This window comes from Scyliorhinus canicula, chromosome 1, assembly GCF_902713615.1.
Source record: "Scyliorhinus canicula chromosome 1, sScyCan1.1, whole genome shotgun sequence".
Lineage (NCBI taxonomy): Eukaryota > Metazoa > Chordata > Chondrichthyes > Carcharhiniformes > Scyliorhinidae > Scyliorhinus > Scyliorhinus canicula.
Window position 1 is genome coordinate 228,322,070 of NC_052146.1, and position 13,272 is coordinate 228,335,341.

General features: G+C 48.6%; 1 protein-coding gene across 7 annotated transcripts in view; it reads left to right on the top strand.

The window, feature by feature from the left end:
* The window catches only part of pde10a (phosphodiesterase 10A), a 628,597-nt gene that overhangs the window by 562,711 nt on the left and 52,614 nt on the right, over positions 1 to 13,272 (top strand). For all 7 annotated transcript variants that reach the window (XM_038808728.1, XM_038808759.1, XM_038808768.1 and 4 more), the window contains one exon: positions 4,184 to 4,356. In XM_038808728.1, the coding sequence (XP_038664656.1) occupies positions 4,184 to 4,356 (173 nt within the window). The remainder of the gene's footprint in view (positions 1 to 4,183; positions 4,357 to 13,272) is intronic.

The following is a 13,272-nucleotide window of genomic DNA, read 5'->3' on the forward strand; positions in this document are numbered from 1 at the left end:
TGGCTATGTGATATTGGCCCTCCAGCCTCAAGAACCCACCTGCCATCCTTTTTTGAAAAATGAATTTTATTACAAACATGTATCAAAACATACGAATGAACACCCCAGAAAACATACTTCCCAACAATCAACTATACAGTCTGTACAGATTTTTCCTCTTTTTCACCCCCCTCTCCCCCGCGATGAACAGGCCCTCAAACACGGTCACAAACATCCCCCATCTTTCCTCAAACCCACCCCCGACGAGCCCCTTAACTCATACTTTATCTTCTCTAATCGCAGGAAGTCGTACAGGTCAGCCAACCAAGCCGCTACCCCCGGTGGCAATGGCAAACGCCACTCCATCAAAATTCGCCGCCATGCAATCAGAGAGGCGAAGGCCAAGACATCGGCCTTCCTCCTCTCCATGAGCTCCGGCTTCTCTGAAACCCCAAATAGCACCACAAAAGGGTTCTGGACACCTCCTCCTCCACTATCCTGGCTAAGACTGCGAACACCCCCGCCCAGAATATTCCCAATTTTTCGCAACCCCAAAACATCTGCGCGTGATACGCTGGCCCCCGCCCACACTTCTCACACTCAGCTGCTAGCCCCTGAAAGAACCCACTCATTCTAGCCCGAGTCCCATGCACCCTGTGCACCACCTTAAACTGTATCAGGCTCATCCTTGCAGAAGAGGAGGTCCCATTTATCCGACGCAGTGCCTCACTCTATGCTTCCCAATTGATCTCCTCTCCCAACTCCTCTTCCCATTTCTCCATGATCTTCACCAACCTCTCGCTTCCCTGCTCCCCCAGCCACTTGTATACCCCCAATTATTCCCTCCCCTTCCTCACCTGGAAGCAGCAGTCGCTCCAGCAGGGTGTAACCCATCAACGTAGGGAACCCCCTCTAGACCTTTTGCGCAAAGTCTCTAACCTGCAGATACCTGAACTCACTCCCCCTCGGCAGCTCTACCCTCTCCCTTAGCTCCTCCAGACTGGCGAACCCTTCTTCCAAATATAGATCCCTCACCTTGACCAACCTCACTTCCCTCCACCTCCTGTATACACTATCCATCCCCCCACCCTCCGGCTCAAACACATGATTCTCGCACAGCGGCGTTAGCACCGACATCCCTTCCACCCTAAAATGTCTCCTCAACTGTTTCCATATCTTAAATATGGACTGCACCACCGGGCTCCTTGAATACCTACTCGGGGCCATTGGCAACGTTGCCGTCACCATAGCCCTCAAACTAGACCCCTTACAAGATTCCTCCTCCATCCTAACCCTCTCTATCCCTTCTCCTTCCCACCACCATCGCTCCTTTTCCACATTTGCCGCCCAATAATAATGAAGCAAGTTCGGCAATGCCAACTGCCCTGCTGCACCCGCCATCCTTAATTGGGAAGCGAAGTGCATATCCTAGCCATTAGTTGGACAGCCGTTCAAACATCGAATCATGCCTCAGGTGCTGACAAAACACAAGGTGAGTCCCAAGAAATTATCATGATCGTAAAAACAAAGCTTTCAGCCAATGTCACGGTGAGGATGTTTTGGCATTTGCCTCCCTGACGGACCTTGCTCGGGTGGAGGGACTCTCAGCCACCAAAGCAGGGATGTGGGTGAGCAATCTGATGGAATTCCTGAGATTGGAGAAGATCAAGTTCGTCTTGAGGAGGTCAGTTGAGGGGTCAGAGGTGAAAGCTGTTTATTGATTTCTTTAAAGAGGTTTGAGGGGTCAGCAAAGGGCGGGGGGACTGTGGGGTAAGGGGGTTAAAATGGGGAAGGCAGAATGGGAGAGGGTGGCTGTGTTAGGGGAGCACGGGGGAGTGGGTGTTGGTTGTTTATAATATTGTTTGATTGTTCCTCTATTTTGGTTGTATATATGAAAATGCCTTGAATAAAATATATTTTTTTAAAAAGTACATCCACAGAAGTGTTAGAAAGCAAGCTCCAGGATTTTGACCTAATTACGTTATTAGCATTATTAGCACTCACTTAAAGGGCCAAGATCAATCGAGTAGAATAAACCAATGTTGAAAAGCGAGAAAGAAAATACATTGTGAATCAGAGGGATTAATAAGCAATGTCGACTTTCAATTTTAAAAGTCTTAAGATTTTAGGATGGAAGAAAGACTGGAGGATGTAAAAGACCCACTGTCATACTTGCGTGTTGACTGGGAGTAAGTGGTGAGGGAGAATTTAAAAGCAACCCCCTTTTGTTAGCAGCGAGACACTGAGGCGCGAGTCTGGCGAATCAGACAGCGAGACAGCCAGTAATGGCAAAAAGCTCGAGGGAGCTCATTCCTGGCTCTAAGTGCCATTAAATACAGGCCACGCTATCGCCAACATGGCCGCCGAGAAACACCCTGCCAAATGTGTCCAAGATCCCACTTGAATATTTTCCTGTTAAATCATGCCTGCTACCGTCTGGCTGAGACTTTAAATTGAGGTCCTTTATGATCAATGGATGTAAAAGGCCTCACGGTAATATTTGGCACTGTGCCCCGGCCAACGTTACCAAAAACAAATTTAACTCTATGCAGTTTGTGCAACCTTTGGGGTGTTTACATTTGTTGCTGTATTTACCTACAGAGGAACAACAAGAAAAGTGCCAAAAAAAATTAAGAAGCTGTTGGGATGACATGAAAGATGCACTATAAATGCATATTCTCTTTTTTTACAGTAAGATGGATGCAAGCTATTGATTTGGTCTCAGTTGCCTTGAGAATTGTATCAACTTGTGACAAATGGTCCAGAGTCTTTACAGGAAGAGTGGTAGGAGGAAGTGCTGTTACTGAGCTAAACGTGGGTCTTTATCAATATCCTATCCCCAGAAATGAAGACAAAAGTTGAGGAAGGGAAGAGTTGGGCCATGTGCAGGAAAGGGAAGGGTGGAAATTGGAAGCCATAACCCAGTAACCCCACCTGCAAATCTTTGGACTGTGAGAGGGAACCGAAGCTCCCAGTGTCCCAAGCCAGGAATCAAACCTGTGATCCTGGAGTTGTGAAGCAACAGTGCTAACCACTGTGCTACCATGCCGCCCATTAAGCTTGTGCAATCACAAAGGGTAAAAAATAGGAAATATTGACCATTTCCACATGCCCAAGCAGGTTCACCTTTTATGTGATCCAGGTAAGTGAAGTTCAAGGAGAGGTTTTCAATATGAGAATCGGCAGCCAGGTGGAGGAGGGTGGTGGTAGTGCCCTCAGACTGTGCTGGGAGGTGTGGAGGAGGACGGGGTGTCCGTGCCACTGGCCAGGCCCCCCAGTTGGTGAACATGGAGGCGATTATGGTGTCCCGTGCAAGCTGGCCCACGTTGTGTGGCCTCATATGCCTGCTCGGGCCCCATGTCCCCATTCTCACCCTCCCCTGCAACCTCCTCATCGGCAAAGGCCTGACGTTCATCCCTCTCTGGCACGTTGCCCCTCTGCTACGGGATGTTGTGGAGGAATAAACAGGCCGCCACGATGTGTGAGACTCTCCTGGTGCTATACTGGAGGGCCCCTCGACTCAGACACCTGAACCGCATCTTCAGGATGCCAAAGTACCACTCAATCACGCCCCTGGTCGCTGCATGCGTTGTTGTAGCGGTTCTTTGCGTCGATCTGTGGCCTCCTGATAGGCGTCAGCAGCCACGACCGCAGCAGATAACACCTGTCGCCCAAGACCCAACCCCTTACCCAGAGGGCACCTCAAAGGTGTCAGGAACCGTTGAGCACACCAGGATGAAGGCCTTGTGCACACTGCCTGGGTATCGGGTACAGACGTGCATGATACATAGCTCATGGTCACGCACCAGCTGTAAATTCATCAAGTGGAACCCCTTTCGGTTTGTGAAGACCGGCCTTTCATGGGCCGATGCTTGGTGGGCAACAAGCATCCTGTCAATCAGCTCTCGGCCTGGGGCGTCCCAGAGATGACGGCGGATTGTGCTGCCCAGGATCCTCGTGGTCTTGGTGCACATTGAACTGGATATATTGTGTCGACCGGGCATATAGGGCCTCAGTGACAGCGCAGACCCTGGCACCAGGTTCTGCCTGCATTTAAGTCAATCATTCCTTCCAGGGACTTTTGAGCCAAAGCAAACATCAGAGGGGAGACATAAATGACAGAGTAAATGTAAATACATTTTAGTAAAGTGGTGAAGATTAAAATTAGCTTCTGTACTGTTTATTGAATTTTTCTTTCCACCAGCTGGAAGGGCATAATATTTTCTCCAACCTGAACGCTACTGATTATGAACAGTTACTAGAGATCATTCGGAAAGCCATCATTGCCACTGATCTTGCACTATATTTTGGAAATAGGAAACAGTTATCTGACCTGCAAGAAGCAGAAGCATTGGATATCAACAATCAAACACACAGGTAAATGTTTTCTGCATTTAAACTGTAGTTTTAATTTATTTAATTATTATGTTGGCTACATACCAAGAAAATTATCGAAATTATAAAAATGTATGAGCCAGTTTGAACTCTCCATTATAAGTACCTATCAGGGGAAAACAACAACAACGAGAACAGTGGGACCACAGCTGGCTCTGTTGCTCAGCAGGGGAGGGCAAAGTGCAGGTGAGCGATAGTTATAGGGGACTCTATAGTAAGGGGCGCCGCTGTGGAAGTGAAAGAGACTCCAGGATGGTGTATTGCCTCCCTGGTGCCAGGGTCAAGGGTGTCTCTGAATGAACACAGGACATCCTGAAGGTGGAGGGTGAACAGCCAGAATTCGTAGTACACATAGGTACTAATGACATAGGCAGGAAGAGTGTTGAGGTCCTGCAGAAGGAGTTCAGGGAGTTAGGCAAGTAAGCTAAAAAGGAGGTTCTGTAATCTCAGGATTACTCCCTGTGCCACGTGCCAGTGAGGCTAGAAATAGGAGGATAGTGCAGCTAAATATGTGGCTAAACTGATGGTGTATGAGGGAGGGTTTCAGATTTCTGGACCATTGGGATCTCTTCCAGGGCAGATGGGACCTGTACAAGAAGGATGGGTTACATCTAAACTATAGGGGCAACATTATCCTGGCTGGGAGACTTGCTAGAGTCACTCGGGAGGATTTAAGCTAGTATGGCAGTGGGTGAGAACCAGAGCGTGAGCTTAGAAGGTGTAATAACTGAAAGGGAAATGGAGAACAGAAATAAGAGAACAACATCATATTGTCTGCTCAAACGCAGGGGTCTGAAGTGCATTTGTTTCAAAAGCCAGAAGTATAGCAGGTAAGGCAGAAGAACTTAGAACACTGATAAGTACTTGGAACTATGATGTTGTGGCTGTCACAGAAACATGGTTAAAGGAATGGCAGGATTGGCAGCTGAACGTTGGAGGACTTAGATACTTCAGGAGAGCTAGAGGGGATATAAAAGGGATGGGGGAGACACCTCGGAGGGTTCATACAATAAAGCAATGTGGGTAGAGCTCAGGAACAGGAAGGGGCACAAAACTGCCAGTGAGAGATAGAGGAGCAGATAGGTAGAGAGATTGTGGTTAGGTGCAAAAGTAGCAGGGTTGTTGCGGTGGGGGATTTTAATTTCCGGTATATTGACAGGGACTCTCAGTGCTAGAGATTTGGATGGGGCAGAGTTCATAAGGTGTATCAGGAAGCTTCTTGATGCAATATGTAGATAGTCCAAATAGGAAAGGGGCAGTACTGGACCTTGTATTGGGGAATGAGCCTGGACAGGTGGTTAAGGTTTCAGTAGGGGAACATTTTGAGTAGTGACCACAATCCCATAAGTTTAAGGGTACTTTTGGTATAGATGAAGGTAACTCCTCGGGTGAAGGTACTAAACTGGGGAAAGGTAAATTACGCTAACATTAGACAGGAATTAAAGAATTTCGATTGGGTGCGGCTGTTGGAGGGTAAATCAACATCAGACATGTGGGAGTCTTTCAAGCGACAGTTGATCAGGATTCAGGAAAGTCACGTTCCTGAGAGAACAAAGGATAAGTATGGGAAGTTTAGGGAGCCTTGGATAATGAAGGGTATTGTGAAATGCGTCAAAAAGAAAAAGGAGGCTTTTGTACGGTCTAGAAGGGTGGGGACAGTCGAAACCCTTGAGGAGTATAAAGAAAGTAGGAAGGTAGTTAAGCGGGAAATTAGGAGGGGTCATGAATAGTCCTTGGCAAGTAAGATTGTGGGGAATCCTAAATCTTTTTATTCATATGTGAAAAGCAAGAGGGTGGCCAGGGAAAGGATTGTACCACTTAAGGACAGTGGGGGGAATCTGTGTGTTGAGCCAGAGGAAATGGGTAAGGTACTAAATGAGTGCTTTGCATCAGTGTTCACCAAAGAAAAGGACTTTGTGGAAGATGATTCTTGGGTAGGTTGTGTCGACAGTTTGGGCCATGTTGACATCAAAAAGGAGGAGGTATTGGGGGCGAGATTCTCCTATATGGGGAGAAATCGTAAGGCTGGCGTCAAATACGGGCGGGTTTGACGCCAGCCCCCCCCCCCCCCTTCCCGACCGGGAACCGATTCTGGTCCCCGGTCGGGGCTAGCAGCCCGACGCCGTAAGCTCCGGCATCACGGGCTTAACGAATTTTGTTAAGCCCGCTTGCCCGAGTTAGCGCCGGCTGACGTGTCATATGACGTCAGCCGCGCATGCGCGGATTGGAAGACTCCAACCCGCGCATGCACGGATGACGTCATCGCGTATTTGCGCGAAACCCGTGCATGCGCGGGCCGGGATGCCCCTCAGCCGCCCCGCGAATGGATACTGCGGGGCGGCGGAAGGACAAATAGTGCGCGGGCATCGGGCCCGCTGCCCGCGATCGGTGCCCACCGATCGCGGGCCCATGGCACCCTTGGCACGGCCGTGGTACTGCCGTGCCAATCGGTGCCATGGTTATAAAATGCGAGTGTTTACGGCCGTTTTTACGAACAGCCAGACCAGGTGTGTTTGCCGTTCGTAAAAACAGCCGTAAAGGGCTGGGAACTCGGCCCATCTATCAGCTGTGAATCGCTGCCGGCCGTAAAAAAAACGGCGGCAGCGATTCGTGTCGGGAGTTGGGCGTGGGGGGGGGGGGGAGAATAGCGGGAGGGCGTCGGAACAGCGTGGCCGTAAAATTTTACGAGCCACGCTATTCTCCGCACCGTCGGGAGTGCGGAGAATCTCGCCCTGGGTGTTTTAAAAGGCTTTAAGATTGATACGCCTCCTGGGCCAGGTGGGGATCTACCCCAGAATACTGAGGGAAGCAAGGGAGGAAATTGCTGAAGCCTTGACTGACATCTTTGTATCCTCATTGGCGACTGGTGAGTTTCCACAGGACTGGAGAATAGCCAATGTGGTACCACTGTTAAAAAAGGTAGCAGGGATAATCCAGGAAACTACACGGCGGTAGTAGGTAAATTATTGGAACGAATTCTCAGGGACAGGATTTAAACCCATTTGTAAACAAATGGACTCATAAGCGATAGACAGCATGGTTTTATGAAGGGGAGGTCGTGCCTCACTAACTTGGTCGAGTTTTTTGAGGAGGTGACAAAGATGATTGATGAGGGGAGGGCAATGAATGTTGTTTGTATGGACTTCATTAAAGCCTTTGACAAGGTGCCTCATGGCAGACTGGTACAAAAGGTGAAATCACACAGGATCAGAGATGAGGTGTCAAGCTGGATACAGAACTGGCTTGGTCACAGAAGGCAAAGGGTAGCAGTAGAAGTGTGTTTATTTGAATGGAAGGTTGTGACTAGTGGTGTTCCACAGGGATCTGTGCTGGGGCCTCTGTTGTTTGTAGTATACATAAATGATTTGGAGGAAAATGTAGTCGGTTGTAGTAAGTTCACAGATGACACCAAGGTTGGTGGAGTGACAGATAGTGTTGAGGTTTGTCAGAAGATACGGCAGGACATATATAGGTTGGAGACTTACGCAGAGAAATGGCAAATGGAATTTAATCCAGAAATATGAGGTAATGCATTTTTGTCGGTCTAACATAGAGGGAAAATAAACAATAAATAGCAAAACTCTTGGGAATATAGAAAGTCAGAGAGATCTGGGCATACAGGCCCACAGATCTTTGTAGGTGGCAACACAAGTAGACAAGTTAGTCAAGAAAGCATATGGAATGTTTACCTTCATTGGACAGGGCATCAAGTTTCAAAACTGGCAAGTCATGCAACAGTTGTATAGAACGTTGGTATGGCCGCACTTGGAATATTGTGCACAATTCTGGTCGCCATACTACCAGAAGGATGTGGAGGCTTTGGAGAGGGTGCAGAGGAGGTTTACCAGGATGTTGCCTGGTATGGAGGGTGCTAGCTATGCGGAGAGGCTGAATAGACTCGGACTATTTTCATTAGAACAGTGGAGGTTGAGGGGTGACCTGATAGAGAGCTACAAGATTATGAGAGGCATGGATAGAGTGGATGGACAGGCACTCTTTCCCAGGGTGGAGGGGTCAGTCACTACGGGGCGTAGGTTTAAGGTCCATGGGGCAAAGTTTAGAGGAGATGTGCGAGGCAGGCTTTTTTACACAGAGGGTGGTGAGTGCCTGGAATGCACTGCCAGGGGAGGTTATGTAAGCAGATACATTAACGCCGTTCAAAAGACATCTCAACAAATAAATGGATAGGATGGGTATGGAAGGATACGGCACTAGGAAGTGCTGAGAGTTTTGGCCAAGAGTGCTATCATGACTGGTACAGACATGGAGGGCCGAAGGGCCTGTTCCTGTGCTGTATTGTTCTTTGTTCTTGTTCAAAATATTGCAACATCTGGAAATCTGAAATAGTAAGTAAATAAGTAAAGTCGTCATAGTCCCAGATGACCATATGCTACTTTCCCCTTTGAGGGGAGAGTTAACTGATGGTGATTTAACCAGAGGATCACCATACCTCAGGCAAGGTTGAGAAGGTGGGGCCATTGAATAACCTCCAGAAAGTTCAACAAATCTGACAGTATTTGTGTAGAGAGATGCAGAATTGAATTTTTATGTCTCCAACCTTTCATTAGAACTGGGAAAAGTTGGGGGCCTTCCGGTGGCAGGGATGTGCTAAAGTCTCAGGTAAGGTGACTCTCCTCCTGAACCCTGGAAATTGGCAATTTAGCCCACAACCTCCTCCGAGATGATTGCAGACACAGAGAGATGCCCAGAAACAACCCAACAAACCAAATGGACATCCGAATTAGTAAAGGTCGGGAGAGCAAAATTGAAGCGGCGAGCACGCAGAGCAAATTGGAGCCGATCGGCCAGGTGACCGAAACACACGTCAGACTACTCGCCAATAAGCCAGTGGTTGGAGATCCTAACGGTGCAGCTCCCCAACACAGGAAAGCAATTAAGTTAGAGATGATGGCGATGGTGAAGACGATGATCGCGGATGCTCTGGCCTCCTTCAAGGAGACGCTGGAAAAGACAGAACAGCGGTTGGAGGCGCAGAAAGCGATGATAAAGGAGCTCAAAAAAGCAGCATCTGAACAAGGCAACAGGATCGCCTCATTGGAAACAGAGGTGGCAAGGTCGGTGGTGATCCAAGAACCCTTGAGGCAGGAAGAGGATCAGGAGAAACAGTCACGCTGCCAGAACCTCTTCATTGTGGGCCTGCCAGAGGGTATTGAGGGCAGGCACCCCACGTCGCCGTGATGCTGGGCAAGCTGGTCGGGCAGAGGGGGGGTCTTACTCAAACCCTCTGAAGTCGACAGGGTCCACCAGTCACTCCAGGCAAGGCCAAAACAGGAGTGCAGCCATCATTGCCAAGTTGCATCGGATCGAAGATGGAGAGCATATCCTGAACTGGGCAAGGTCCTGTAAATGGGAGGGACACTCAATCTGTCTGTACCAGGACATTAGGGTGGACCTGGCCAAACGCCAGGTCGAATTCAATGAGCCAAAGGTTGGGATACTACCCGTCCAAGCTATGGTAACCTTCCACGGCAAAGAGCATTATTTTACCGCACCAAACATGGACAGAGTTGAAAAGATAATTGCATGGGAGAAAGCTGAATTGCTTTCAATCTGTTGTACATCCCAGGAAGGAAAGGAAGAGAGAGCGTAAGGCACAGAAATGGGGATGGGGGGGGGGGATGAACACAATGGGCAGGGGGAGGTAAAGATTGCTCACCGGGGGCGGGGGGGAGAGGGAGGGCACCACCACATTAGCAAGCAAGCTAGCACAAGTATGGGGAAAGGGGAGACCAGAGCACAGCTCCCGATGGGGAGGGAGTGTCGGGGGGCAGACGTTGGGGAGAAAACTCGACGAAGGGGGTAGACAGGGGGAGAGAGGTTTGGGGGAGGGGGGGAAGGGCCATAGGAGCACAGGAAGATGGGGACAAAGGCCCAGGAGAGAAATCTTGGTTTGAAGGGAGGGGGGTAGCTAGAACGCTGTTTATGACAGGTCATCCATGGTGACAGCAGGAACAAGAACAAGGGTTAAACTAATGTGGCAGGGGGGGTGGAATAAGGACAGTAAGCCAGCAAGTGCAGAGACTGGGGATGAGCATGGTACCAGGGCCAGGCTGGCTAAGAGGAAGGGTAGGCTGGGGGAGTCAAATGCAGTGGGTCTGGAGTGTATCTGCTTCAATGCACTGAGTATAACAGGTAAAACAGATAAACTTAGAGCCTTGGTTCATGCGTAGAACGTGGATGTGGTTGTGGTAATGGAGACTTGGTTAACAAAGGGACAGGACTGGCAACTAAATATTCCAGGATATCGGTGTTTTTAGGCGAGACGGTGTGGGGGGTAAAAAAGGTGGGGAAGTTGCAATACTGGTTAGAGAACATATTACAGCTGTACAGAGGGAGGACACCATGGAAGAATCAAGTAACGAGGAACTGTGGGTAGAACTCAGAAACAGGAAGTGGGCAGTCACTGTGATGGGGGTGTAATACAGGCCTCCCAACAGCCCACGGGCAGTTGAAGAAAAAATATGTAAGCAGATTCTGGATAGATGTAGAAATAATAGGGTTGGTGTCATGGGAGACTTTAATTTTTCTCATATTGACTGGAAATCCCTTAGGGCTAGGGGTCTGGATGGTGAGGAATTTGTTAAGTGTGTCCAGGAAGGTTTTTGAAACAATATGTGGACAGTCCGACTAGAGAGGGGACTATACTGGACCTAGTACTAGGGAATACACCCAGCCAGGTCATCAGTGTTGCAATGGGGGAACATGTGGCGAACAGTGACCACAATTCCATAAGCTTTCAGATACTCATGGGAAAGAACGAGTGTTGTCCTAGGATTAAGGTGCTAAATTGGGGGAAGACCTAATCTACAACCAGATTAGGCAGGATTTGGTGGCTGTTGTTTGGGAGAGGCTGGTTGAAGGTAAATCCACATTTGGCATGTGGGAGTCTTTTAAGGAGCAGTTGATGGGGGTGCAGGACAGCCATGTGCCGATGAAAAGGAAGGACAGGAAAGGCAAGATTCAGGAACCGTGGATGACCAGGGAAATTGCGAGTCAAGTCAAAAAGAAAAAGGATGCATATGTGAGATCTAGGCAACTTAAACAAATGAAGCATACAAGGAAAGTAGAAAAGAGCTCAAGTACGGAGTTAGGAGGGCAACAATGGGTCACAAAATGTCCCTGGCAGACAGCATTATGGAGAATCCCAAGGTATTTTATTCGTATATTAGGAACAAGGTGGTAGCTAGAGAAAGAGTTGGTCCACTCGAACAAAGAAGGGAAATTATGCATAGAACCAAAGGAAGTAGGTGAGATCCTTAATGAGTGCTTGCATCGGTATTCACAAAGGAAAGGGACACGTTGATTGGTGGTGTCTCAGAGGGATATGTAAATACTTTAGAACAAGTCGTTATTACGAGGGAGGAAGCGTAAGGTGATGCCTCTCATCACCTTATACACCTCTATCATGTCACCTCTCTTCCTTCTTCGCTCCAGTGAGAAAAGCCCTATCTTCCTCAATCTTTCTTCATAAGACATGCCCTCCAGTCCAGGCAGCATCCTGGTAAATCGCCTCTGGACCCTCTCCAAAGCATCCACATCCTTCCTATAATGAGGCGACCAGAACTGAACACAATATTCCAAGTGTGATCTATCCAGGGTTTTATAAAGCTGCAGCAAAACTTTGCGGCCCTTAAACTCAATCCCCCCTGTTAATGAAAGCCAACACACCAACGTCTTCTTAATATATCAACCTGGGTGGAAACTTGGAGGGATCTATGTACGTGGACCCCAAGATCTCTCTGTTCCTCCACACTTCCAAGAATCCTGTATTTAACCTTGTATTCAGCATTCAAATCCAACCTTCCAAAATGAATCACTTCACATTTATCAAGGTTGACCTCCTTCTGCCACTTCTCAGCCCAGCTCTGCATCCTGTCAATGTTCTGTTGTAACCTGCAACAACCCTCAATACTATCTACAATTCCACCAACCTCCGTGTCATCGGCAAACTTACTAACACACTCTTCAACTTCCTCATCCAAGTCATTTCTAAAAACAACAAAGAGCAGAGGTCCCAGAACAGATCCCCGCGGGACACCACTGGTCACCCACCCCAGGCGGAGTACTTTCCATCCACGAGCACTCGCTGTCTTTCGGCCAGCCAATTCTGTATCCAGACAGCCAAATTTTCCTGTATCCCATGCCACCTGACTTTCTGAATGAACCTACCATGGAGAACCTTATCAAATGCCTTATCTTGACTAGAAGCTCCACTTCTCTTGCCATCCAAGGCTCCTTCACCTGACCATTCCTTTCTTGTTTCAGTGGGACAAAATTAGCCAGCACTCGCAGCAAGTGCTCCTTAAACAACCCCCACATTACTGTTGTGCATTTCCCTGAGAACAGCTGTTCCCAATTTATACTCCTCAGTTCCTGTCATATAGCAGTATAATTTCCCCTCCTCCAATTAAATACTTTTCAATACCGTCTGTTCCTATCCCTCCATGACTATGGTAAAGGTCAAAGAGTTGTGATCACTGTACCGAAATGCTCTCCAACCGAGACATCTGGAGGACCTCCTGCCAGCGGGGGACCGGGAGATTCCTGGACCATAGGGCCAGGAGGACGGTCTTCCAGACCGTTCTGTTCTCCCTCTCAACCTGTCCGTTACCCCGGGGGTTGTAACTGGTCATCCTGCTCGAGGCAATGCCCTTGCTAAGCAGGAATTGACGCAGTTCGTCACTCATAAAGGAGGACCCACTATCGCTGTGTATGTAAGCGGGGAATCCGAACAGGGAACAAATGCTGTGGAGGGCTTTGATGATGTTGGTTGTGGTCATGTCGGGGCAGGGGATGGCGAACGGGAAGCGGGAGTACTTGTCAATCACGTTGAAGAAGTACGTGTTGTGGTTGGTAGAGGGGAGGGGACCTTTGAAG